This window comes from Solea solea, chromosome 12, assembly GCF_958295425.1.
Source record: "Solea solea chromosome 12, fSolSol10.1, whole genome shotgun sequence".
NCBI classification, from domain to species: domain Eukaryota; kingdom Metazoa; phylum Chordata; class Actinopteri; order Pleuronectiformes; family Soleidae; genus Solea; species Solea solea.
Genome location: NC_081145.1, coordinates 21,148,242 through 21,174,876, shown reverse-complemented (window position 1 = coordinate 21,174,876; position 26,635 = coordinate 21,148,242). Strand labels below are relative to the sequence as shown.

At 39.8% G+C, this 26,635-nt stretch overlaps 1 protein-coding gene across 3 annotated transcripts in view; it reads right to left on the bottom strand.

The window, feature by feature from the left end:
• The window catches only part of LOC131470425 (cytosolic carboxypeptidase 4), a 34,991-nt gene extending 8,661 nt beyond the window's left edge, over positions 1 to 26,330 (bottom strand). The window contains exons 1-19 of one of the 3 annotated variants that reach the window (XM_058646239.1): positions 26,075 to 26,330; positions 21,083 to 21,156; positions 17,801 to 17,864; positions 16,820 to 16,966; positions 16,515 to 16,646; positions 15,623 to 15,716; positions 12,734 to 12,771; positions 11,387 to 11,595; positions 10,523 to 10,682; positions 8,979 to 9,043; positions 7,749 to 7,865; positions 5,910 to 6,114; positions 5,186 to 5,264; positions 3,953 to 4,222; positions 3,156 to 3,239; positions 2,907 to 2,987; positions 2,173 to 2,321; positions 1,189 to 1,276; positions 267 to 399 (exon numbers count right to left, since the gene is read on the bottom strand). In XM_058646239.1, coding sequence (XP_058502222.1) covers positions 267 to 399; positions 1,189 to 1,276; positions 2,173 to 2,321; positions 2,907 to 2,987; positions 3,156 to 3,239; positions 3,953 to 4,222; positions 5,186 to 5,264; positions 5,910 to 6,114; positions 7,749 to 7,865; positions 8,979 to 9,043; positions 10,523 to 10,682; positions 11,387 to 11,595; positions 12,734 to 12,771; positions 15,623 to 15,716; positions 16,515 to 16,646; positions 16,820 to 16,966; positions 17,801 to 17,864; positions 21,083 to 21,156; positions 26,075 to 26,156 — 2,271 coding nt within the window. In that variant the 5' untranslated portion in view covers positions 26,157 to 26,330. Of the gene's footprint in view, positions 1 to 266; positions 400 to 1,188; positions 1,277 to 2,172; positions 2,322 to 2,906; positions 2,988 to 3,155; positions 3,240 to 3,952; positions 4,223 to 5,185; positions 5,265 to 5,909; positions 6,115 to 7,748; positions 7,866 to 8,978; positions 9,044 to 10,522; positions 10,683 to 11,386; positions 11,596 to 12,733; positions 12,772 to 15,622; positions 15,717 to 16,514; positions 16,647 to 16,819; positions 16,967 to 17,800; positions 17,865 to 21,082; positions 21,157 to 22,564; positions 22,748 to 22,968; positions 23,145 to 26,074 lie in introns of those variants that run through there. The other 2 variants (XM_058646242.1, XM_058646240.1) reach the window with 2 other exon arrangements.
• Positions 26,331 to 26,635: the final 305 nt, after the last annotated feature.

Here is a 26,635-nt window from a genome sequence, read left to right as displayed (position 1 = left end):
GTAGGCCCCATGTCATTTTAGGCTCTGTAGTTTTATTCAGTTGCATTTTATTGACGTTAATTATATATATGTATATATGTTTATATACACAACAATTCAGTTGTATGGGACTATGAAGCAGTCCTTAGATTGTATAAGTAATACAGTCGTTCTGTTAGAGATAAAACTCAAAATAACTGTCTTTTTAACATATTTAATTGTGGAATATCTTTGAAAGCATCTTCATCTTCTATATTCATAGATGGGTGGAAAGATCGGGTCAGTACCTTCAGAGCAGAGTATGTGTAGGGATAATGGTAGGCCAGGTAGCACACGTCCTCATTGTGTTTGAAGGTGACGGTGAAGGTCAGAGTATAAAAGGTCGCTCTACTTCCGTCCTGAGCAGGACAATAGTGGTTTCTTCAGGGGGGAGGAGCATAGAGGAAAGACAACATAATGGGAGTTATGTATAGAAGGTCCATGTGGTCTCCAACTGAGCTCTCAGTAGTGGAGCATTTGGTCTCAGACATCACTTCTCACTCAAACCTTGTTGTACTGTCTTGTATGGGTTTGTGTCGGTGAATCAATATTATGTAGCACACCTTTCTTTATTCATTTTATTCATGTAACATTTATTTCACTAAGAAGTTTCCTATTAAGACTGAAATCTTAATACAGAAGGTCGAACAACAAGCGATGTACTGTACATGCAATTGGACAAATAACATTAGACAACAATAGGTACAAATATTTAGAGTAGAACTGAAGAACATAACACAAGGAAGCAAACATTAATTTATCAATTATTAAAGCATCTGCAGCTATAGCAGTAACTGCTCCCTTTACCCTACGTTTGAAACAATGTAAAGAGACAAGGATTTCATGTTTGAGTGTGGACTGAAGACTGTTCCAAGACCAGGGCCGGTCATACGGAAGGCTTGATTTGCATGTCTGTATTCTAACAGAGGGAGGTTTAAACTGAAACTATTCATGATAAGTGAAATTCTGGATACCTTATGGAATAAGGAAAGAAATACGGAAGGACTAAATGTTGTCACTAAACATTAATGCAAACCACAAATATGCAGCGCTCTTGTGGACAAGTTTCAGTCTGAACTCAGGATCTTGGTAAAAAAAAAAAACAGTATAAAGTCTAAAACTGATGGTTTTTTTATTTATATATTTGATTTATTATATTTTCAATCATACCTGTAATAACAAATTTCAGTTCCAGTCCTCACCCAGTGTGGGTTACCTTCCAGAGCTTCTCTTACTGAGTACAGCACCGGCTGCATTCCTGCAGTACACACACACACACACACACACACACAAATACACACACACACACACACGCATACATACACACACATGCACAGATTAACCGTCAGCCACAGGAACAAACATGTTGTCAAGTCAGTTGTTGATGTGTTCTCAGAGTGTGTTCACCTCGGCCTGTGCTGGTCTTCTGACAACAAATGTGATTATGTGTGTTTTCATACTGACCTTAACCTGACACACACACATACACGCACACACAGTCCGAGGTGATCACACACATTTACATTTATTAACTCTTTTCTATGAATGGTACTGTACATTATACTGCACTGATCTGACACTGGTCCTAAACAGCCTCAAAGGTTATAAGTATGAGGTACTTATAATTAGTCTGTGTTGTGTTATCTTGTTAAAAAGCTCCCAAGGGGCTGTTCTCATGCAGCGTCTTATGCGTGCACAAATACATTATTTTGCATGGAGCCATGCGTTGGACGCATGCGCAACTGAGAGCAATGCCGCTGCAATGTGCATCCGTTGCCAAGCGCATGTTTTTTCAAAATGAGACTATGTCAGCTATGCAGCTGTGAACTGCCCCAGTGCTACATACACACTACTAGAAAAGCACCCAACCACCCCACACCCCTCCCTGCATCCTGCAAAAGTTTGGCCCATATTTATTATCAGAGCCCTGAGAATGAGCTCAGTAAGCAAACACTTTAGATCAGTGATAGCAAACTATATTAGCCTAAATACAGAGCTACATTATTTTTGATTAAATTGTCTCACTAACAGAAACTGAAGTATTTATAGGTTTGTTCAAATCAAATATAATGGGTTACTGAGTCATTTACAATACATGTGTGAATTAAATAAAAAATTGCAAATTTGAGCGCACACACGCAAACACACACTCACCATAGTTGAACTGACTGTTGCATTTCTCACAGTTGATGACATTGAAACGGTAGGGAACGTCAGCTACCATATTACTGACTTCAAAGTAGAACCACTGGCTGTGTTGGGAACAGTTGGCATCGGAGTTCAATATGAGGTCATATTCATATCTACAGAAGAGAAGACAAGACAAGAGAAGACAAGATTTTAATTAAAAAAAAAAAGAGCTTTAATGTTGTTATTGACCAATATTTCCCAACAACATTGGCTTTTATATCTAAGTCCCGTTTCAAAAGTATCTCAATCTCAATCAGTTCTTTACTGCATGTTTCATTACAAGTGGCCAAAATAAGTTTCCTCTGTAGAGTGACTGGGTTTAGCCGAGTCCATATAGGTCATAGATTAGAAATGCAGCTCTTTCACTGTGAATGGAGCCAGTTAAGGTGGATCCAAGCATCGGGTCAGGATGCTTGGCATGATTCCTCTTTGATGATACATGATAATGTGTCTCATCACTTGTTTTGTATCTTCACTGAGCTGCAAGCCAATTGTTTTCTTAACTCTGATCTCTGCAGCATTTATCATTTTCTGTGGTGTAACCTGTAATCAACACTCTTGAGGCTCAGTTATATCTGTTTATAAAGTGAACTTGTTGCCCAACACTGTCACTGGCCTTTGCAGCCCAACAATGACATTGTTGCCTCTCGCTGTCTTTGTTCAGCTCGTGTTCATCGTGTGTTTTTGTGTCTCCGTACCTGCGGATTTGAACTGCCTTCCTCAAGTTCCCACACTCAAACTTTGAGAAAAACCTCAAAGAATCAGATGGACACTGAAGACTGACAGGGAAACAGAGACATACCACACAAAGTTCAGGATACAACATTTCATTCCAATTAAACACTGATAATAAATGTTCATTATCACACTATTTCAACTTGAAGCTCATCTTGATAATTCACTAAACAGCAGTGTTGTGTTTGTATATGAATGTGCTCTTTATCTACCTGCTGTCCTCTAGGTCGTAGACAACTTGATTAATGATGTCAGCAGCATTCAAGAAACGCTGGATATCGTTGAACACTTTCTGTCTGAGAGAAATAATAAGAAAGATTATAAGAAAAAACGTCTTTGGAGAGCTTCTTTGGAAAGGGAAACGGGCCCAGAAGAAGAAGAAGAAGAGCCTTCCACTTTAATTTAATTTAATTTAATTTAATTTAATTTAATTTAATTTAATTTAATTTAATTTAATTTAATTTAATTTAATTTAATTTAAAATATCAGGATTCCTACTTAAAATATGGGTTTGTTGCTACAGGTGATTCTCACGCACCAAGCCTGCTCTGCAAAATATGTAGCAACAGGCTTGCAAATGAGGCTATGGCACCTCCTGAAACAAGCTCAGGGCTCACACTAATTCAACAGCATGGTGAGTTGCATTATTACACACCTTGTTTTTAGTTGTTTCTATACCAGTCCGTGAAAATATTGTTTACATGAAACTGGTCCGTGGCACATAAAAAGGTTGGGGGCTTCTGAGTTAAAGGACAGATCATAAAAACCTGGGCCTCGATTTATAATACTTTTCATGTAACATTCCAAACTGAATTCCATGATCAGGGTCAAGCAGGTGAAAACCTAACATGTACCATAACTATTCAGCATTTGCTGGACGGTGCTGGACGGGAGGGGTTGTAACTTGAAGTGGTGCATTTTGTCTACAGTGTCCTTTATCAAAACTTATTACCAGGGTTTATTCAAAACAATTTTAAATGTCCTGAAGTGTGAAATGAGCATGGCTTACCTTTGTGTGTTGGGGTTGCGAGGGGCCATGCGTTCATTTCCTGGGGGAGGGAGGTGACCCCAGAAATCAGGGAAAGCCAGGATGCTGAACTCTGGAATCGACTTGGTTTTGGCAGCTGCAGCTCGGTACAGCTTGGGGTCATGGTGCGAAATACAGGCTCCGTGTCTCTTCAATAACCTGTCTATTATGGGACAATGGCGGAATTCTTCGTCTTCTTCCTCCTCCTCATCAACCGGCTCTTTTCCTCCCAGACCTACAGGGGTGTCTCCCCTGTGAGAAAACAAGAAAACATTAGAAATGGAATCAGAAAACATTCGAAAAGCTCACAGTGATGAGACGGGTGTGTGACACTACTGCTAAAGCACAGAGCCTGAGGCTGTGGTTGTGTGACATAAACCCCAGGGGGAGTTAAAAAAAAATGAGTCTTCGATGCTTTGTGATTGATCTCTTGGATGATAATGAAACTATGCAGAAAAATGTAAACTTTTTTTCTAGAACAAAGGTTGCAGTTGGGCCTGCAAATTCTTTAAAAGAAACACAATTAAGAGACAAGATGTATGAGACTATATGAATGCGCTCTTGCTCTGCAGTCTGCTGATTTTGCCTGAAACTCAAACATACAAACAATGATGCGTCCACTGTGGGTTTTTTTTTTTCGGGGGGGGGGGGGAATGCAGATTGCTGTGTGCTGTCCCTCCTTCCCTATTGGTGCTCCTGTTTCCTGCCTTCGTGCCTCTCTTCCACCATCTGCGTCCCTCGGTCAACCCGCCTTTCTACCACCGTGATTGGTTTGCCCCACTTCCAGCTCACCTGACCAATCCTCCTTCATCACCTCATCAGCACACCTGTATATATACCAGCCGTTGAGACCTTGTGTCACTTGGTTCATGGTTGTTGTTGTGTGCCTCTGTGTGGTTTGACTGACTCAGAGAAAGACTTTAATATTGGGGATTAGTGCTGATTGTTAGCCTTTTCGTTTGGCCTGGGTTGTCTAGCCAGGACAGACTTAGGAATGCTATTGTTTTGTATTTAAGTTTAGTTTCCTGCAACATTTCATTTTGAATAGCATCCTCCTCCCTTAGTTCCTCCTGTTCTTTGGTGTTGTGTTAAATACAGATTTGCCTCCTTGTTAAGAAATATTTAATTTTTGAACTACCTTTCTACATCTGGTTAATTATGTTGCTTCCCCCTCCCTAACGAGCTGTGTAAGTTCAATGATAACCACATACAAACCTAACATCTGGAACCATGGTCCTGCAGGCTAAGATGCTGCTGTGACTGTGGAAATCACAGGCTTCTAACTGGGCAGTGGCTGGAGAGAAAGGAAAAGGACAGGACATTTCAAATGTTTCCATCCTCAAAAAGAGGAGGAGAATGAGAGAGTGATGATGAAAACCAAGAGAATGTATTTTGTATGCAGCTGTGTGCGTGAGTAACCTGTATGTCTCTCTGTCAGGACAGAAATGGCAGAGTTTGAGAAACTTTGAGAGACAAGTAATAATACATCTCATTGTTCATGATTTCAAGATCTGATCAAAAATGATTAGGACGCGTTCTTCCTCCTCATGACTCATTCATCAGCTGTATTTTAAATGCAGGACGTGCCCTCTCTTTTCCAACTTCCAATGACACCTGTCACTTTCCACCTGTCATAGGCCAGATTTGTCCAAGGTGGTAAACACAGCCCACAGGAGGGGCATATGTCTAATTCTCACTCCGATCACTTGATTTAATGCATGCGGAGAAGTTATTATGCCTACTCTAGCTCTAAGGAGCTCTGTGATGCCTTTGCTGCTTTGAGGAACGTAAAGAGCTGTTGAAAAATAACATCCAGTTGAAGTTTAACACTCCAAACATTATGTACTGTAGCACTAACTTCTTACACAGGAAAAACAGTTATCCTCTTTGTGTCTCAGTGTTAGCATAGGTATTAGATTGTGTGTGTCCTATGTATGACCTGGTGTTTTTCCCTCTGTCTCTGAGTGAGATGAAGAAGAGGTGGATGAATCACTGCTGAAGTTGCTCTTCTTCCTGTCCTTCCTGGACAAGTTAGCAGAGAAAGTGCTTTGCAGCACGGTTTCCTCATCTGATGATGTTGATGACGATGATGACGATGATGGTGATGGCGAGCTCTTCTCTGGCTTTGAACTCAGAACCAATTCCTGGGAGACACACAAGTTGTTTGGCAGTCATGTGATTAGCTCACAGACATGTCATGCTTCAGCAAACATAAACATAAAAACATAGAAACAAAATAAAAAACCAAACTTTGTTTTGTCATCTTTTTTCCTCAGTGTTGTAACTATTTGGCTACCATGTGCGAGTGGCAACCACTGGTTCCAGGATAAGAGGTCATTTTCAGCAACAATGGCCTTCCCTTGAACCACTTATTGCCAACAGATACCATGCTTGTTGCTGGTGGTTTATTGGGGGTTGGGGAAAGGACAGCCATGTTGCTCCCAAGTTATCCACAATGCCTATAATAAATGACTGTACATACAAGTACAGCAAATATGAACTACTTTGAAACTTTTACTCTATTAATATTGTCATAGGTGACTTTAACTTGTTTGTAACATAATTTTCTGATGAGCTGCTTTTAAATATAAGGGGTTTTCCAGTAGCCACTGCAGGAAACCCTGTTCCTATACACTCCCTTGGGTGCTTTTATTTATTTTCATGATATTTGATGTTATTTTGAGTTGTGTTTCAGTTATCTTTCCTGGGTTTTCTGCTTTTTTTTTTTTTTAATTCACGGTTAGTTTCTGGGTTTTTGTTGCTTAACAACTTTACAGTGGGAACAATCATCGCCAGTTAAGTGCAGAATGGAGGAATGAGATGAAGAACATTGTGGTTGGCTAAGAGGTGGTGTTTTTACATGCGCTCTTTAAATAGCCTTAGCAAAGGTCGACTGTTTTGTGTCCCTTGGTGGTGCATGTGACATGTTGCTGATAAACTGGGAGTGTTTTATTTAGCTCACGGCCAATAAAATCCCCTAGGATAAGAACAGGTGCACACTCAATACAGTGAGCGTACACTATGGTCTCTGACACACAATATTGAAACATAAACAAAGACTTGAGCCAGCCAATCAGATCCTGCTCCATACACCCATCCCATGTGTTTTCTGACAGATCAGTTGTCTTGGTCCAGTCTGTTTCACATCCATCCAGAGAGAGCTCTCTGTTCATGATCATGTTCTTTAGCCAGGATTCTGTGAGGCAGATCACTGGTGTGATGTGCTTGCAATTTGTATGTAATTCATCCAAATTATTGTGCAGGGAGTTAGCAAGTGTAATAAAGGGAAGGGGTGGGTCCATTGCGAGGCTTCAAGTCTCACCGTTATTGCCCCCAGGCAAAGAAGAGAAAACATAAGTACAATAATTTGTGGTGTCCCTCAGGTTCTCACAATCAAGAAAAGATAAACTGATGCACCCCAAGATTCTCTCCACATGTTGCTACTACATGTTTAAATGATCCACCACTCCTCATAACTTTATAAAAAATAGTGTTCATGTCGAACCACAACTTGAATTCCCATCATTCACCCCATCATCCTCTTTTGCTCCAGTGACTGCCATTAATTAATTAATTAGTTACTACCTCTTAAAATACACATGAATGATGAATCTGACCAGTGGGCAGTGTGGCTGCTCTAATCTAAACAGCCAACCATGGCTACCGAAATGTAATGCAATACATACTGTGACACAAACAAGCAGCTCTGATATCCAGTGCTATTTTTTTGCTAAACCAACTTTTCAACATTTATAATGCAGTAGATGAATATTCAGACCTCAAAGTCGTGTGAGAGTTCAGGACAGAGGCGTCCATACTGTTGCAGCAGCCCTTTAGGTCTATCCGGGTCTGGACGATGACAAAGTATGTTCAGGTCGGTCTCCAAGTCTTCATCCTGCGTAAAAGAACAGACAGACACACACACATATACAGTTTTGTTTTGTTTTTTTTCAATTGCAAACAAGCATTGAAGAACTGAAGACACATTCTGAAAATGCTTCACATTGTCAGTAAAACCCAAAGTCTATGTGGAGTAAATTGTGAATCACTTTTCACTGTGTCGACCAAAAAATGCATTCAGTGACCACGGTTACCACAATTCATGAAATCTTTCTCAGAGTCCACCACCTGTAAAACACTATAATTCTGCTGTTTTTTTTTCTTTCTTTTTTTTTTAAACACTAACACACTTTGTTCAAACTGTTAAAAACACAAGTGAAACAGAATGATGGGGGGGGGGACTGTGCATTTCTGCTGCAGCCACACTGAAATCTATAGAAAATATGAATTATACATGTTTATTCTACTCCTGGAATTTAGTGATTTTACTTCTTTTTTTTTTTTATTCAAACTTTTTAAAATAGTGTAAATCACTGTGAAAAGACATAAAAAACATAAATGTAATTGAATTGTTGCTTTGCTGATTTATTGTTGTTACGAAATACAACATACAGTAATAATTAAGTAGACTAAATAAAGTGCAGAGATCTTATTCTATGCTAGAATTATCTGGAAAACTTAAAAGATAAACTGTCTTTTATGTAATGTCTCTGTTGTTTGTATGTTGTAGTTTAGTGTCCTCACCGTGACAGTATTTGTTGGCAGTGTTGTGGATGAATGAGCTCATTTTGAGACATATGATGATGATGATGATGATGATGATGTCGGTGAGAAAGAGTTTTGGAGGTGAGATGAACTGTGTAGCTGAGAAGCACGTTAATAATGCGGACTGTGAGGAAAAAGTATGTTGAGTCCTGATGAGTTCTTGTTAGCAAGTGTGATTATGAAGGTGAAGGTTACTGTATGTGAATTAAAAGGAGTGAAATGTAAACAGCGTGATCACATAGAATGAAAACAGGAATGAGTGCTAAAAATAAAACATAAAAACATCTGCTCACTAGATCAACACTGGACCTGATGACTGACAACACTGATATTAGACACAGATTCAAAAACATTGTACACAGTACACACACACACACACACACACACACACACACAGACTCACATAATCTCTGTTCTCTGCCTCTTGGTTATCAGCATATTCATCATCACTCTCCTCACTGCTCTTATCTGGACACAGCAGAGAGAAGCACAATTGAAAATTTCAAGGAACGGTGTGTGTGTGTGTGTGTGTGTTGGCTGAGGGGGACTTTGTCTCTAAATGAGCAATATTCAGACGTTTATAAATGTGTTAACTAGAGAACAATAATTTAATAGAAGGTGGTTTCAGATGAACAGAAGAAATAACTAACCTGGATCAACAAACTCTTTTGCTTAGTATGATTTATCTTGTTGCATTGTCGCATCATAATCCATTGACAATAAAGTAGTCGATGGGGGGGAAAGGATGGCATTTGTAGCCCTTGTAATATGTGAGCAATCACTTCATTCATTTTACATCCATCCTAATCAAAAGTGCTTGTAGTGAGCAGTCTTGTATGAAGTACCATAAAGGCATACTTGAGTAAAAAGTAAAAAGTATCTTACCAGAAAATTACTTTGGAAGAAATGTTGAAGTCACTTTTTATAATATTACTTAAGTAAACGTCTTAAAGTGTATGACATGTACTGTACTTAAGTATCAAAAGTAGTTTTCTGATATAAAATGTACTGAAGTGGGAAGTAGGAGTAAAAGTCTTAAAAAAGTGAGGAGCTAGGATTGAGCCATGGTAACTCAGCGGTAGGGTGAGTTTTCTTCCATCTATAAGGTTGTGGGTTCAAATCCTGGCTCTGCTAGTCTATATGTGTCCTTGAGCAAGACACTTAACCCAGTGTTGAAGCATGTGAATGGTTGAATTACAAAACTGTAGTGTCATCAAGACTAGAAATTTATTTGGTAGTAACAAAGATAGTTCGGTGAAATGTAGTGGAGCAGAAGTTGCTAGAAATATAAATAACAAAGTAAAGTACAGACATGTGAATGTTGTACTTAAGTACAGGGAAGTACTAAAGTACAAGACGTTAAAAATCACATGGAGAGAGCTACCAGGATTTTAAATGTACAAGAGTAGGTCATCTGCATACAGTGAAATATAGAAGCATTCCTCAGAGAGCAGCCAGAAAGCCATGGGTTCTATCGCAATGGCAAACAAAAGTGGTAATAATTGTTCCTGAAGAACAAAGGGGAACAGACAGTCGCTGTAACTGTTACCTCATAAAGGTACCGTCCTTTCAACACTGGCAAAAGCTTTTTTGGTGTCAAGGATTCCACTACTTGTGGGGATTCAGTGCTCAACAAGTGGGTAATGTTACAAAGACACCTGCTGTTGTGAGGGGACTGCCTGTCTGACATAAATCCTCTTTGATCTAACAGGATGATAGAGGGCATTAGTCACTGGAGACAGAGACCCAGAACTTTGGAAAGAATCTCGAGGTCCACATTTAGGAGAGAAATCAATCAATAGCTACTACAAGAGATAGATAGAGTGTCTAGCAGACAAAGTAGACACGCCTCACTATGCATATCTTTTAGTGCTGGTGCCAGGAGAGCAGAGCCGTCTCGACTTGGACACGTTAATGAATTCTTCTGATGAGTTTTGAAGACTTTACCTGGTGCCACATCCACATCAAGGGCAGGTCTTCCGGGAAGAGGGAAGGTGTATGCAGACTGATCTGATTTCAGTGGTAGAGGCGTTTTGGGAAGACACTTTCTCAACAGCTGTACGGAGGGCTCTGTCAGACACTCCATGCCTTTACTCAACAAACCTGTCTGTCAAAGGAACACACATAAGAACATATAGAGGTGACATGTTAAGAGATTCAACTCTAGTTTGAGTTGGACTATGTTGTACAAACAGAAAGATATGCTTAACTAACTGCATTTTGTAAGTGAGTGTGAATTAAAAGTTAAAAAACTGGATTCTCCGTTACATTTTGTAAGGAACTTGTTTTAGCCTAATTAAAACTACTATATTTTTTATATATCTACATATGTACATTTCAACATTACATTGAGGACACAGTGAGTGACATGTGCTTATAACTGCTTACAAACTGCAGTTTGGCAGTTTTAGTAAATTTTTTATGAAAACATTATCCAACAATGTAGTAAATGTCCGTGGAAATGCAGTCTTTGTGAGACAGAGTTAAAGTGTTGTGCCTATAAAGCATTTTCTTAAAGGAACAAAAACGTAGACCATGAAGACCTCAGGACCGGTGGTAAACAGACTGGTGGATAACAATACAGCAACACTAAACAACACAAAAAGTGACAACTGTCTGCCGTTTTACTGAGGACGCTAATATTATAATGTTTTTTCTGTCATAGAGCTTAATAAGTTCTTGTTCTGTGTTTTGCCAGTATAGCAAATTCAAAGGCCATAGACATGCACACCTGCCATTAGTTCTTGTTGTATATATCATTTTTTTGTAAGCTGTTCAGTCTGTGCATGAAATGCATGATTTGGGTTTTACCTGTGTGGTCTGATATAACAGTCTGAGGCCTCCATGGGAAACAAAGGCCTGTCTACCTCCAGCAATGCGGGTGGCTTTATGGAGGCAGCGAAGCAGCGCGTGGCGAATTTCTATGGCAGCATGTTTGGTATCTTTACTGTGCCAGTCCTCGTACAGCCTTAACAAGCCAGAGACGTAACCCTTAGACACCACTGAAGAAACATTCGCCTCTGTGGGGGAGGACAGAGACAAACAGAGAGAACATCAGTACATTTACTTTTGGGATAAAATTGCTGGAGTCATTGCGGCTGGTTTACAAGCAGAAGAAAAAAAAAGGTGAAATATCTATCAAACTATGTCTAGTCATTTCATAGTCAGATGTTCTCCATGTCTTATATAGAGGGTTGCACTCGTGGGAGCCGATCTCAAACTTGTGACAGAGCATGGTGGGCCTGGAGATGCAACATGTGTGCAGCTGTGTTAGTGCCTCTGACGTCTTCCCCTGGATGGCAGGGGAGCATGCTCTGTAATTCAAGTTAGTTGCCAACAGACCGGTTCAGAACACTGAGCATAAAATAATTTATTTTCTATTTGAACCAAAGCTGTGTTCCCCTCCATTGAGTCGTGACAGTTACAATTTGGTCTAGTCTATCTATTGTTAAAATTTGAAACAAAAAAGCAGTACTATGACCTTCATTTGAGACAAACACTATAGTGGGTGAGATGTCAAACGTGGGATAAAATGGGTTAAGGGGGGGGGAGTAAAAAGAGAAATGTATAAATCTATCAACAGGACTTGATAATGGTCTAATTACAGCTTTTATGTTCACCTCAAAACTTGCACGATACATCAAAGTGAAACACAAGCTCATCTGAATGTTCTACTTTATGAGTGAACATATTCCCCTTGATGTACTGTGCAAATTGGTGCACACATTCACATGCAGGCTCACAGAGTTCCAGACAGATTCATCACTTGCTTAGCTCAAATACCACAAGACTAGAAACAATAGTGCAACAGTGACCCCTTCAGGAACAAACACAGGAACAAACGAAACACCTGAACACTTATTTGTTATGCCAAACACCTGCATATAAAGGTTGGCATCTTACAATAATCACGTTTGGCCTCACAATAAACATCATACCTTACTACCTGTAAGGTGATGCATTATTACAGCATATCACAGTAGTTATTCATTAAATGCAATAACACTGACTGAATGATCAAATAAATATATGGTTTCAGAGCTGGAAATACTGCCAGAGGAGAGAAGTACTTATGAGTTGCACAGAGACAATGATGGTTTTGACGATAATGCGTACATTATGGTCTGCTGATAAATGAAGAAAGTCATGAAAACGTACTTGTGCACAGCAGAGCTGCGAAGGCATTGATTGCTGCCCTGTAAAAAAACAACAACAACAAAGCAGACAGAGCAGTTAATATGGATATTTTAATAAACACACAATAAACAGCAAGCCACAAGCACAAAAAGTAAGAGACATGATGACATAAATCAAATAAGTTAATCCGATATGTGCACTTTTAGGTAACTGTTGTTGCACTAGGGAATCGCATTTACACTACAACTGATACAGACATTTATTTGGCTGCAGATAAATAGTTGTTTAATGTTTAGCTGAAGTAACAGGTCTCACAGGCTGGATTTATAGCAGCATTATTAATGAGTTATTTTTGTTGCATTGTGTTCCTAATAATTTCATCCTTTTATCAAACAATCCAAATGCTAGTCAAAGGCTATGACTAACATTTACCTATAGCTAAAAACAATGACTTTAAAGCCATTGAATCAGTCCTGTCACCATTGGTGTTCACTATCAAGCACCTGGATGTTGTGTTTTCAGCAAAGAAAGGATTGAAATGCAGCAATTATGTGAACAAAGAAGGTGTTTTTATTAACCGCACATTTGAAAACTGAACTGGAAAGGCAAATTTCTCCAAAACATTTGTTAAACAATCTAAACTTTAAAAGGCAACCGTGAAAACAAGGAAATAATGAACAAACAAACTGGCTCAGAAGACTATGAGTGGGAAGAATTAACATACAATGGGTTGGACAATAACAAGACAAAGGTAAAAACTAACCAAGCTGGTTATCAACACTGGAGGGAATTTATACCAGGAAAGTAAAGCAAGACAGCAGAAATCATCTCCACACTAGTAATGGCTATATTGACCAGCTTGTTCAGTAAATTAGAAGCTCAGACATCTTGAGTGCCGCCCTGTGGTACCACATTGAAAAGTGTCGCACAAGAAAAATAATAAGTATACACATGGATTTTACAGAGATGTTCCCGGTGCTGATTTTAAGATAAATAGACCAACATTTCAGGATGTCACAAAAAAAAAATAACAGGAGAAGTATTTATCAGATGTGAGATATAGTACATGAAGAGACATGCCATAAAATAAACTATTTATGGCTGGATCCAGTGGTGTTTGAACATGGTGTTAGATTTTGGGTGGCATGCAGCCATGTGGCTGACAGACAATTTTTCACTGCCCATTTCCTCAGATGGAGGTCATTGTCACTGCCAGGTCAGGCCAACTGGCCTTTACCCAACAAGAGACCATAATTTATTACGGAAAACAAAACTACAGCTGATTTCTTTTTTTTTTTTTTTTGCCTCAGTGAAAGTTTTCAAGGGTGTTTAAGGTACAGAGAGGCATGGATTCTGTGGCATTATTTATCAGTGATATCCGTGATGTTTACAGCCTCACAGCCAATTCTGCACCATCACAGGAGGCAGTTCAAAAAGAAATTGGGTGCTAGTATTGGCTGTTCCACCACAGCCACTCTGCATTCAGGTCTCTTCGGGTGCTGGATTATTACTATAGCACCAACAAATAACCTCCTACAATAGAAATACTAAAGTCATCTGACAACAATTAAAAAAAGGCCATCTGTCCATGTTCGTCAGGGAGCAGCTAAGTTTTCAGTGATCCTGCTTAATGCAGCTTTATGTTGTAAACAATATCACACCTACAGAGCCATGAGGTGAAGTGAAGTTCAAGCATCCTTTCATTTGCAAAACTCTGCTTTCTGGAATTGCATTTATAGTAAAACATCCTCTTTGCATTCTACAGTAGCTCACACCAGCAGCGATATTAAGAGGATAATAAAAAAATAATGTAGTGCCTTGCTTTCAAACAGATGAGACTGAAAGATTAACTGCTGTTGACAGTTGAGAGTGGATGATGGATTTAGTAGTCCTGCTTTAGGCGGTCCAATTGACTTCACTGCTTTAACAGTGTGGACAGTAGCCAACCAGCATGTCTAACGGTCGCCTTACTGCCACTCACGGAGAAAATAGCATTTATCTTTCCTCAATGCTCTCATGAAGAACCTGGATTTCACAGCTCACAATTAAAAAAAAAACTAAATCTCTAAAGTAGCAATTGGAAATCCAGATTCTAGTCATTGAAAACTGGATTATACATGGAATGGATACAGCAAACTCATGTTGAAGGACAGAATTTTGCAGTGTCAGATCATCTGATTCCCTCACGCCCCTGGGGAGGGAATCATGTTCACTAGTAGCTGTTCCAGGGTTGGTATGCCTGGCATGGGGCTCGACAGACAGTCCAGTACTCGTCGTGCTACTGGACAATTCTGCTAATGGAGCCAAATACCATTATTTTTGAGCTCATCATGCTCCAAGAAAGGATGGAATATGTTTTTCATAAAATCTAAAGATTCTGTGTATGGTTTCAGCATGTATGACAACAAGAATGTGTTTATACTGATCTATGATTTTAACACTGCTGTGCTGCAAGTTTGTGCGTGGATGAGGTTAGCACAGCCACTTTGTGATACAGCATAGGAACAAGCCTAGCTAACTTGATTCTAATTTTAGATCCACAACCTGCCAAAATATAAATAAACAAGTCACTGGGGTCAACTTCTGGGTTCTTAGAAATGGATTACATTTAATGGTATGGGTCAGCCAGGGTCTATTGCTTCCATCAGTTTTATTTATCATTTACCTGACAACCTGGAGGTGATGGACACTGAATTTTGTAGAATTGTACAAAATTGTACTTCTTAGTTAAGAAGAAGGTTAGCAGTGACATGTAAAAGTAAATGAGAGTGAAGCATTCACCAAGCAGTAAACCATCCAAGATTGTCATCTAAGAGTGTTTAACTAATAAAGTAATACATTTAATGGATTTCAAGCGCAGGATCACAGAGGAAATGTTGGCAATAGCAGTAAAAACCTAGGTATACATACTTGATGGTGTGCAGATGTTTGGTGGAATACTGAGGGATGAAGTGAAAGATTACATCCAGTCCGTGGTTTTCTCCGATGAGGTTTGCTGTAGAAACTAAACGAAAACACAAAACAAGCTGTCACCCTGAATTCTAACACATGAAAATGTTGGAAATGACAGGGATTAATCAACAAATGAGTTTGAATACAAAGCTATAACTGTTCTCCACCTTGAGTTGATTTGCACGTGAAGATTAAAATAAAAAAGAAAAAGAAAAAAAAAAGAAGTAAAGCCTGTTTCGATGGTTTCTTCATACTTCATACTTGCCTCTTACCACAGTTTCCAGTTTATCGGTTGTTTTTTTAATAATGATTGTAATTCTGTCCCATTCCTTTATTATTATTCGTTTAAAAAGTCAAAAGTGCAACAAAAAATAAAGAAAAGTTGTATTATTCATAAAAAATTCAATTTGATGAACCTTTTGAATTAATAAAATGTTCATTCTGCCGGATGAAGCAGGCATGTGTGTGAGAGAGAGCTCTCCTCTGCCTTCCACAGACTCCTGAAAAATGTATAATTAACATGACTGCAGACACTCACAGCCCCTTTATTGCTGCTTAATCCTTTACACACTGTTAGTGGAAATAAGTATCTTGTTTGCCTCATACTGTATGTGAGGTTCAAATCACACTTGTTTTATTATAAAGGTCTGTACACACCAAGCTAATAAATTAAATCAAATTGCTGACTCTCATAGAATATTGATAAATATCCTGACAGAAAAAATGTGGCAAAAATATAGTACACAAACCCAGATCTGCACCAAATGTTAAATGAATTCTTCAGTTGAAACAAAAGTGTCCAAAGCTGCAATGAATGAAATCATGCAACTGCGTAACTGAGTGTTGATACCTGATGACGAAAACACTTGAATGACCCAGAGACAGGCTGCGGCCCTTCTGGCATGTTTGGTGTTGTGTTTAAGGAGATTGAGGGTCAGCAGAACAGCGTCAGCCTCCTCTGCTTTTATACCAATACGCTTGTCTGCACAAACACAGAGGAGCACATTTCCACAAGTGTGAAGACACAGACCAGTATCCAGGATCACATGTTGCCACATAGATACACGCGAGCTTGTGAGTGTCTAAGCTTGGCCTTTGACTTTACAAAAGCCTTGTAATAAATAACACTAAACATAACATTTCATGAATCCTCACCTCTGTGTCCAACTTTGGCCAGCAGGTGCAGTAGTGGCAGCAGAATAGTGTAGTTGGGACAGAAACTGCGGCCAGTTTTGACCAGCAAGGTTAGCAAGGCCTCACTGCCACCTTTACTGATCAAATACGTGATACGTCGATCGGTACCTGATGAGACACAATTAGAGGTTACACTAGAACATCACAACCGAATTGTTCCAGAGATACTAAATTGACCATTTCAGTAAAATAATGATAAATAATGAGGTCTACAAGTCTGGAAAATAATTCAGACTCAATTTTGATACAACGGATATATGCCATCTGCTGTTGTGTCAAAGCTGGAAGAATACTGAGATAATCTACAAGAAAGCACTTAAAGGTCCAGTGGTCCAGATCCAGTGTGTAACCCATAGGGGGGTATATTGGCAGAAAAGCTCCAGCAAGTCCAATTGCCTATACAGCTAACTACAGAGGAAGACTTTGACCTGGATGACTGAGGACCTTCACAGACACAATGGCAGAAATAGGATTAGCCCTAAATATCTTCAGGAGTTAGCTGTAGGCAGCTGGTATTGCTTGAGTAGAGCTGAAGACATTCCACCTCAAGCATGTCCAGTTGTCTGCAGCTTACTCCTGAGGACGACTATCACGCAGATGATTGATGATGATTGAAGTCTGTTTAGTGTATAATCACCTTCGAATAAAATAAAATGTTTGATTTTCATGGCCTTGTACTTTGTGCCACCATGGTTTTCTTGACACATGTGAGAAAGGAGTTTTTTGTTTGTTACAGTCTGCAGTTTCACCAACAGATGTCGCTAATTCTTACACCCTGGACCCTTAACATTATGAACTGCACAAATCCCAAAACCAACTTTATTTGTTGAAGGCTGGAAGAGGATTTCATCAACTAAGCTAAAAATGTGTTTGCAACTCAAGCTTTAAGCTCTTTCCTCATATCTAATACAGTTAAGTGCTCAAGAGCTGATAGTTGCACACCGGCTGACAGAAGTTCATCCAGGACATTGAGGATATTCAAGGTGCTCTCCACATCCCCTTCATTCTGCAGAAACAAAAACACAAAGAAATATGCATTCATTTTCTACCATTTATCATGTTGAGCATAACGGTCTGACAGCCACCAACCTCCCATATTGTATCAAAGTTGTTTTTTTCTTCTTCCTTTCTTTTTTTTTAATGTGGCAAATAACCATCCCAATGGGGACCACTGTGTGAGAGACTGAGAAAAAGGTCCTGCGTTTTCCACAGAAAATGTAAATTTAGGTTTACACTGACTTATCTGATATATTATTTTGTTTTTATGCTGATGAAATGCTAATGTTCCCACAGGATTTCCTCATCCAGAATGGTTAAAATAGTCTCAGCATGGTCGAAGGTCTGTTGATACAGCTGATGACAGTGTGTAAGCTGATTAAATTCTGCAGTTTAAACACAATTTTTTTGGGTCCAGCCAAACATCTCCCCGTGTGTGTGTGTGTGTTGTATGAAAAGACATCGGGCAGTGCCCAACTATCTGCCTGGCACAGAGAGCATACCATATTTGCATGTGGGGCAGCTTGTATGGGTGGCCAACAATCTGCCTGTTTAAATAGAGACAACACTACACTTACAATTGGAGCCAAATAAAACTCTGTTGGTTTGGGTCAGCAGATTTCTGATAGGGCCAAGTGACATGACTATCCCGAGAGAAAATTCAAGTGTGTCAAAGCAAGACTGCAAGGTTATTGGACTGATGTTTGTAGATTAATAATTAATCAATCAAAACAATAAAAGACGTTTTGCCTAGACGACAGCTTCACACGCTTCTGTCATTCCCTCAGTCAGGTTTATGAGGTTGTCACCTGGCATGACATGACATCTCATCTGGTTTGTGCTCAGTGACCATCATTCAAGGCTATATATGAGAGTGATGGAGTTCTGCGTGAGACGACCTGTTCTCCACAATCACTTGACCTAAACCCGGTTGAGATGGTTTGGGATGAGTTCGACCGCAGAGAGAAGGCAACCAACATGTTCTCAGCATCTCTGAGAACTCCTTCAAGACGGTTGCTAAATGATTCCAGGTGACTGGTCTCATGAAGCTGATTGACAGAACGTCAAGAGTTTGCACTGCTGCCATCAAAGCAAAAGGTGAAAAAATGTCATCCAATTCAATGTTTTCTCTGTCATGCCTCTGTCTTTGTAGAGGTCCAGGATCTATGCCTCTCCTGGAGACCATGTGTGAATGTGTTGTCTGGGTTAGAGAAGTGGCACGTTCCCCTTTTGAGGTTGTGGCTCATGTAGTTTCCTCTTGTTTCCACTTTATGACTGGCCAGGCCCTCGGAGTAGTAGTGGTATCTAAATGCTATTTGTTCATAAAAATGACCCATCACTGTGGTACCATACTTTACTGGGCCCAAGAGAGACATGTTTTCGACCCACTTGTGTGTGACATAGCTACTGGTCATCCAGGTGAACAACGTCTGCTGGATGAGGTTTGACAGTTTTATCATCAAGCAGGCAAATTTGCAGCCTCACCTTTCTATTTCACAGTCAAACAAATTCTGATTCTGATCCGTCTAAATGGACAGTATGTAAACTTACAATAAACACAATGAGATGTAAAATGTTAAGCACCAGATTTAGAGTAAACATTTCTGTAAACATGTTTTTAAAATGCAATTCGGAATTGGAAAACACAACAGACAAAATTGTGGTGTGACCAGATCCATACATTGCAGTCACGTTTCCTCCTGGACTGTTGATGAGAGACCAGAGGATGTGTAGTGTTATTATTATTTTTATGTCAGCTCACTTCCTAAGGCTCAAGTGTCTACCACAAACCAAATTATGACAACCTGATATACAGCGTGCGCAATTTGGATCAGGTTTGATGCACATTTGATACCTTTGATACAGCAGTAACCCAAAGCAGGAATGTAATCTAAAAAAAACATGCCCTTATAAATTATGCCATTAATTAATTCCACGTCATTTGTTTGTTTTTTTGTTTGTTTTTGATAAAACAAACATGTCATGTCAGCACAGGTCATATGGTCAATCGCACTTCAATCGTAAACAGTGTGTTTTCTGGGAGTGTACATAATATTATGTATTCCTTCACCTTATCTCATTCTCATTTTACATATTTTTTTGTCTGTGATGAATACATGTGTATTTATTGCAACGTTGTACCAGTCATGGCCCATATATAAGACAATCTAGAATCTGGTGTTAATGTCATCTGTCATGACCTTGGCTAGGATCAGTGCTGAGTTACACCTCATGCAGAGAAAAGGCGATTAATGTCAGATTGTGGTCAGCCACTTTTTGTTGATACATGGAAATATTATAACAGTAGCTAAGGGTTGTTATAAGCCAGCAACTCAACAAGTACTCTAGTTAAATAGAACAGCTTCTATCTTGACATGAAGGAAAAGTTAATAATATTAGGATTATAATAATATTGTTTGCCGGTTTGTACTTTAAATTCCAAATTTAACTAACTTTTTCATTAATGTTGTTGTTCTGCAAATTAGGTATCAGCCTCAGTCTGATATCAGTGCAATTAGTTATTGTTTTGGGGGGGAAAAGTTTTAGTCAAAGTAGAAAAGGAGGTGTTTGTATGAGTTACTGAGAACCAGTCGATATGGAGGCTCGTTCCCATTGTCAACGTGGCTGCCAGCAGCGGTGAAACAATGAAAAGTAGATTTCATAAATTAAAAATAAAGATTAAGATATATGTCCTAGGTGTGTGACATTTAAATGACAGATTTTTTTTCAGCAAGAACATTTTGTCAACATGCGATCATTTTTACACTGGCATTAATGGGATACGCATATTTCACGAATTACATATGAAGTTTGTCTCACGATGATTTCTGTGCCTACATCTGCGCTATAGTTTCCATGGCGGCTGAAAAAACGAGGGTCGATAAGATTGCTGTAGTCATGGGACTACTATTTATTTATTTTTTTGACGTCATCTGTACATGTATGAAACAATTGCTTTACAATAGTACTTTAAACTCTGCCTGAGAGCGATGTTACAGAGGTCAACTATTTGTGAGCATACTATAATCCAAAATACCAGCATGGATCACCAGATTCTGATAATTTCATGATAAAAAAGTTTTGCAAATATCAAAAACTGCAACAGTCACAATGTATGTAATCTATGTAAAAATCTAACAACTAAACAGGTAAAAAGTGTAGAATCTAGCCATGTGGTCAGTTTCAATCCATAGAGTGAACACAATTAAAATATAAAGTAGATCCTACCTGCAGGGCAGAAAGCAGGACCTCTAAGCCGCTCGAGGTGCTTGGGGAGGCTGACATTCTTACTCGTCCTTGCTCTGTGCCAGTCAGATTGTTCAGTTGATCAGAAACACAGACAGATAAATGGACAATAAAACAAACAAACAGTTAAAAACAGACAGGAGACAAACAGACAGACGAACAGAAGTAAGGATAGGGTCACTCTGGCTGATGGAGATCGTCAGTCAGGGGGAGGTAGACAGTGGATATCCAAAGAGTGTCCTGTGCATGCATACACCAACCCCCCACCCCCAAACACACACACACACACACACACACACACACACACACAAGTGAAACTTGAAGCATCAGTCTGTCTCATTTTCTCTCTAACACCAACACAGACGTCCACATGCAACACTGCTGCTGGGTCTAACAAAGTGAGAGAAGTCATACAATGACTTCTAGCAGTGTGTGTGTCTGGGTGTGCAGTTATGTGTTTGTATGTGTCCTCTCATTCCGACAGCATCATCGTCCTACATGCTGCAGCATGGTACAGTAAAACGTTATTCGACACATGGAGACAAATAAAATTGGTTAAACGTGTATGTTGTTGTGTCTAAGGGCATGCACACATGCCTGCGCATGTGTAACCCTATCCCTGCAGGATAAAGTGCTCCAGAAAACATTTGTGCTGTGGTGTTGAGAAGGCTACCACTATAAAAAGGCCTCGACAAGCCCAGCCAAACAGCTACAGGACACAAACTATAATCAGAGGCAGACCTCAGGGGCTAAGGGTAGGTGTCCGATATAAAATTAACCTCAGATTATTCCTTTTTTTTTATGATACTCACCAAACTCTATCAGAAAAAAATGGCCGTCATATATGTCACAACAAATACAGGGACAAAATGCAACCAGTGAATGTTTAAACACCCGTCTTTTAGGATTAAAAAAATAAAAAATTAATAAAAGAAAGTATAACTTTCTACGAAAAAGACAACCATTATAAAGGATTTATATAAGTGGTTTATAATTAAGTTATTCATTTGGTAATTAACACTTTAATATTCAATCAATAATAAAATACTCCTTAACACCTTACATTAAAAGGGCAATAGTGAGTTGTTGCTTGCCAAAAAGGTGAGCCTTTGTCATGTCCATCAGCCACCGTTTACACCTGTCATCAAATATTTAATAAGTTACCAGCTTTGGTCCTGCAAATATTTCATAACAAAAGCCTTGTTGAAAGAAATGACTGGAAACAGATAACAGAAACAATAATGCTTTTACTTTGAAACATGTACAGGACACAAGGCAGGAGTGTACATGCGGAGGAGAAAATCAATGTCTTGGCCGTGTACGTCTGACTCCGCTTCTGTAGGTGGCGCTGTATCGCTCTATAAACTAGTGCGTATTGAATCAGTTTCCTGTTGACCTTTACGTCACAGCAACGACGAGATGGGCGGTAAGATGGCTTGTGCTGTGGTTCTGTATGTTTCGTACCTGCTGTACATGTCTCCTCATCAGTCCACATGTGGGTCGACGCCACCGTGTTGTTTAATCTTTGCCGGCAACAGTACTGCAGTTTATACGTCGTCTCCTTCTACTTCCAGGTCAAAGACTGGAGAGGAAACTGTGGTGCGTACACAGAACACCAAGAACACCAAGTCCGACTCCAGTCCGACTAAGCGTAGGCATGCAGAAGTAATCGGACTATGAATCGCATTAACCCCGTCTGTCAGTCCGACTAAGACCAGCGTGTTTACATGACATTAAGAAGATCAAATTATTGTCTTAGTCCAACTAAAATCGTGCTTTTAACATGCATGTAAACTCACTGACTGACACTGACAGTACTGTACACTGATTTAAACCACCGAAGGGGTAATACAAAGATATTCACTGACCAGAGACATGAGACAAACTGTACAGACTCTCTCCATGAGGTCAACGTTGAGCAATCCGAACCTGGCTTCAGACGCACACTTTGAGACACATGACAACGCTCAAAGGGGCCTTGTTATTCCCATCAGAGACAGAATGCTAATCCACATGTCTCAAGTCATGCACACACTTCGGTCCCCAGGTTTCCCCTGGCTTGAGACACATTTATATATACACACACACACACAAAGACAGGCATGCATGCACGCACACATACACGCACACACACACACATACTGTACATGTACTCAATAATGAGGGAAGACCCAGTGTGTTGCCTCAGCTGTCGTCTTAATCTTTTTCACTGGTGGCGACAGACAACAGACACTACACATATGTGATATGTATCTCTGGGCTTTCCATCTATAACTCAGCTCACATTACTGAGTGTGCAACACACTCTGCAGCAGACTCACCAGCTAACTCCTGCTTATTCTAGTAGTGTTTTAATCCACTAAATGTCTTTATTCTGGAAAACTATAGTGTTTATATTTGCTTGATATATACACTTACAAAATACATAAACAAGGGGTAATCTGGGAGCCCTCCCTTAAAGAAAATCCTTTTCAAAACTCCAGAAACCTCTTCAAGGTGCAGTTGGCATAATTTGGCATACACAAAACATTATAAGCTTTCAGTAAAGAATAAATCAAGTTCCTCTTCTGGGCTTGGTATAAAATGGAGGGGACTTTTTGAGAGTAGTTAGACCTTTTGGCTGTTCCACAAAACCTTTTTGTTGCATACAGGTCCTCCCAATGACAAAATCTCCTATGCTGCAAAGAAACCCTAAAAAGCAAATAATAAATTGAATCACCTGTGGATGAAACAAATGTGTATTATTGTTAATTATTAACTACTAATAACATGTTTTCCCTTCCTACTGCAGCCATAACTGTGGCGGCCAGGATGTCTCACAAATCAAAACCCAAATGCAAAATCAGCGACACAACTGTCAAAGTACAACATGTGGAATTTCCTGTTTGTTTAATTTGCTGTTGTGTTTAGAGGCAACGGCAGAAAGGAAAACTCATTTCCAGAGACAATAGCACACTGCTGCCACTAGTGGGTTGTAAATGAAAACATCATATCCCACAGGGACAAATTGCTGTTCTGAGATCAGATTATGGAGAGATATGGATTCTATATATGTTTTGGAGTCTTTTTTTAGATTTGACTTTTGGCGAGGACTACTGACAGTACACCTGTACACTGTCTGTCAGTCTGTCTCACACTTCATCTATTTTTTTTAAAAAAAGACTGTATTTGTAATGTACTGCATAGTAAGGAAAGTTTCAGTCTCTTTGTGACAGCCCAAACCTTCATGATTGAAAGTCTGCCTACTCCATCCTCACTCTCATTTTAAGAGTATCAATTTGTTCCCTCGCTGAGTTTCATTAACAGTTGCTCCAGTTTTCCTTTGGCATGATCTACTGGATACTACTTTGCTCCTCTCGGCTATGCCTCTGATCTGACGTCCCTGCACTGTAGAGAGCCAAGACACAGATTGCACTCTCACATTCAGGACATTACAGTCACATAGTACAGATAGTGGTGCAGTTTGACTGACACCAACAATTTGTCAGTTTTGGCTACTTACTTAAGAGAAGTTGATGGCAGAAATGATACCACTGTATCATTTTATATCATTTTATAATGTTTGTCTTTCCAAACTGTAGGAAGAATCTCAGATTATATGATATGTGGAGGTATCGGGTTTGACACATCGTTAGCCTTGATTTTACTATGTGCAACCTCGGTGCACCACAGGCTCTGGGACCCAGCCTGAGACATGGAGGGTCGCTCTCGGTAGCTATGTTTAGACGAACACAAGCGATCAGAATAAAAGCCTGATTGGATGTAAACATGCTAATCTGAAAACTCGTGAACAGTCGATCCGCTCATGACGTCCTGGTTTGGTGCTGTCGCGTGTCTGATCCACATAAAAATGACGTATTGAAGAAGACGGTGTGTTTCAATTCTATAAAAGATCCGAAAGTTACTGACTATGAAGAGGAGTAAAATGAGCAAACAAGTGCAGCATTTATGTACAAATAAACACATGACACGACACCACAATCAGATCATTTAATTTTGCATCCGTGAAAACGATGGAATGTAAATTCTACTTGGAATGATTGCACCAGTGGTGCCAGTGGTGCAATCATTCCAAGTTTATGTCTTAGAGCAATCTAAGACAGCAAGGGAAACTCAGCTTCCTCTAAAATGTCGTCAGATATGTATTGTGTTGTACTTGCGCTAGAACGCGATTACGTGTCACTAGTTAGTTCAGAATCAGCTGTTTATCACGGGTGACAGATCGTCTTATGTGATTTTCATATTCCCATAGCAGCCTCCACATTCAAAACCACTCGAATTTCAGCTCCAACTGTTCTCTATGGGACGGCTCAGAATAGGGTTTATTCCACTGCGGTGAGCTCGACAGTGATAGGACAAATGATGATTGGAGGAACTGTCTGAAAGGCAGAACCAGTGGATTTTGCTGAGGAAGTCTGTGGAATAATAGCTGTGTGTTATTTGCTCGCCGATATAGCCCATTGTTGTGCAAATACTATTATACCATTTCAGTTTTACATAATAATGGCGTTTCCTTGTTGTAGTTGATCATTTGCAGAACTTATGTTAGAATATATGTATAAATAACCAAGCCTGAAATGAGCTTCCCCTGTTAAACAAGAAGAACATAGCCAGTGAAAACAGCAGGAACAGTAGGAAAAACTGAGAGCGCACCTGGGTTTACGCACTGTGGGGAAAAAACTGAACTGTCCCTTTAAAACGCTTTGATGGCTGACATTTTACTCAGTAGTACAGTATAGGCCACAATGTGATGCTTAGACTGCAACTAAATGTGCTGGCTAAAGTGACTGCCTATAAGTCAAGGTTCTGCATTGGCACTGTAGTGTGTGAAAGTGCTCTGTGTCTAATACCAACCTCACATAAGGCGTCAGACCCACCCTGCATCATTCACTCTTTCACCACTGTATACTGTATAAATGACACATATGGCTTATGCACAAGGACACATACAACACACTCTCTGGCTGCACCTACCTGTGCAGAGGGTTGGACAGCATCCCCCCAGCTCCTTCAGAGTTCCACTCCAGGTAAAATGATTGTGCCCATAACCAAACATTATGGCTGTTTCTAACACAGTTTAGGAATAAACCGAATCCGCCACTGCAGTCCTCCTCTTTAACAGGAGCAAGTGTGAGGGAACCCGCGCCTGGTGTATATTACTGCAGGCACAAGCACCACTTTCATATAAGCACCTGGCTGAGATTTAAAAATAATGCCCTTTTGCCTGCTCATTGGCTTAACGTGTGTATGAGAGAGAGGGTGGTGCAGTTGTGGCATTTGTTTGTCTTTGAAGGGGTTTCCAGGGGTCTTGTGTTGCTCCTCCTCACTTGGTTACATAAATAGTCTGATTCAGAAACACGATAATGGAAACACATAAATCTCACTGATACATTTACTGGTTGATGTTAGGTTGCGGGGCCACACGGCTGGTGTGGTGGTTAGCTTCAGCTGCCTTTGCAGCAAGAAGACCCCGGGGTTCACGACAGGGGCCTTTATGCACGAAGTTTGCATGTTCTCCCCGTGTGCGTGCGGGTT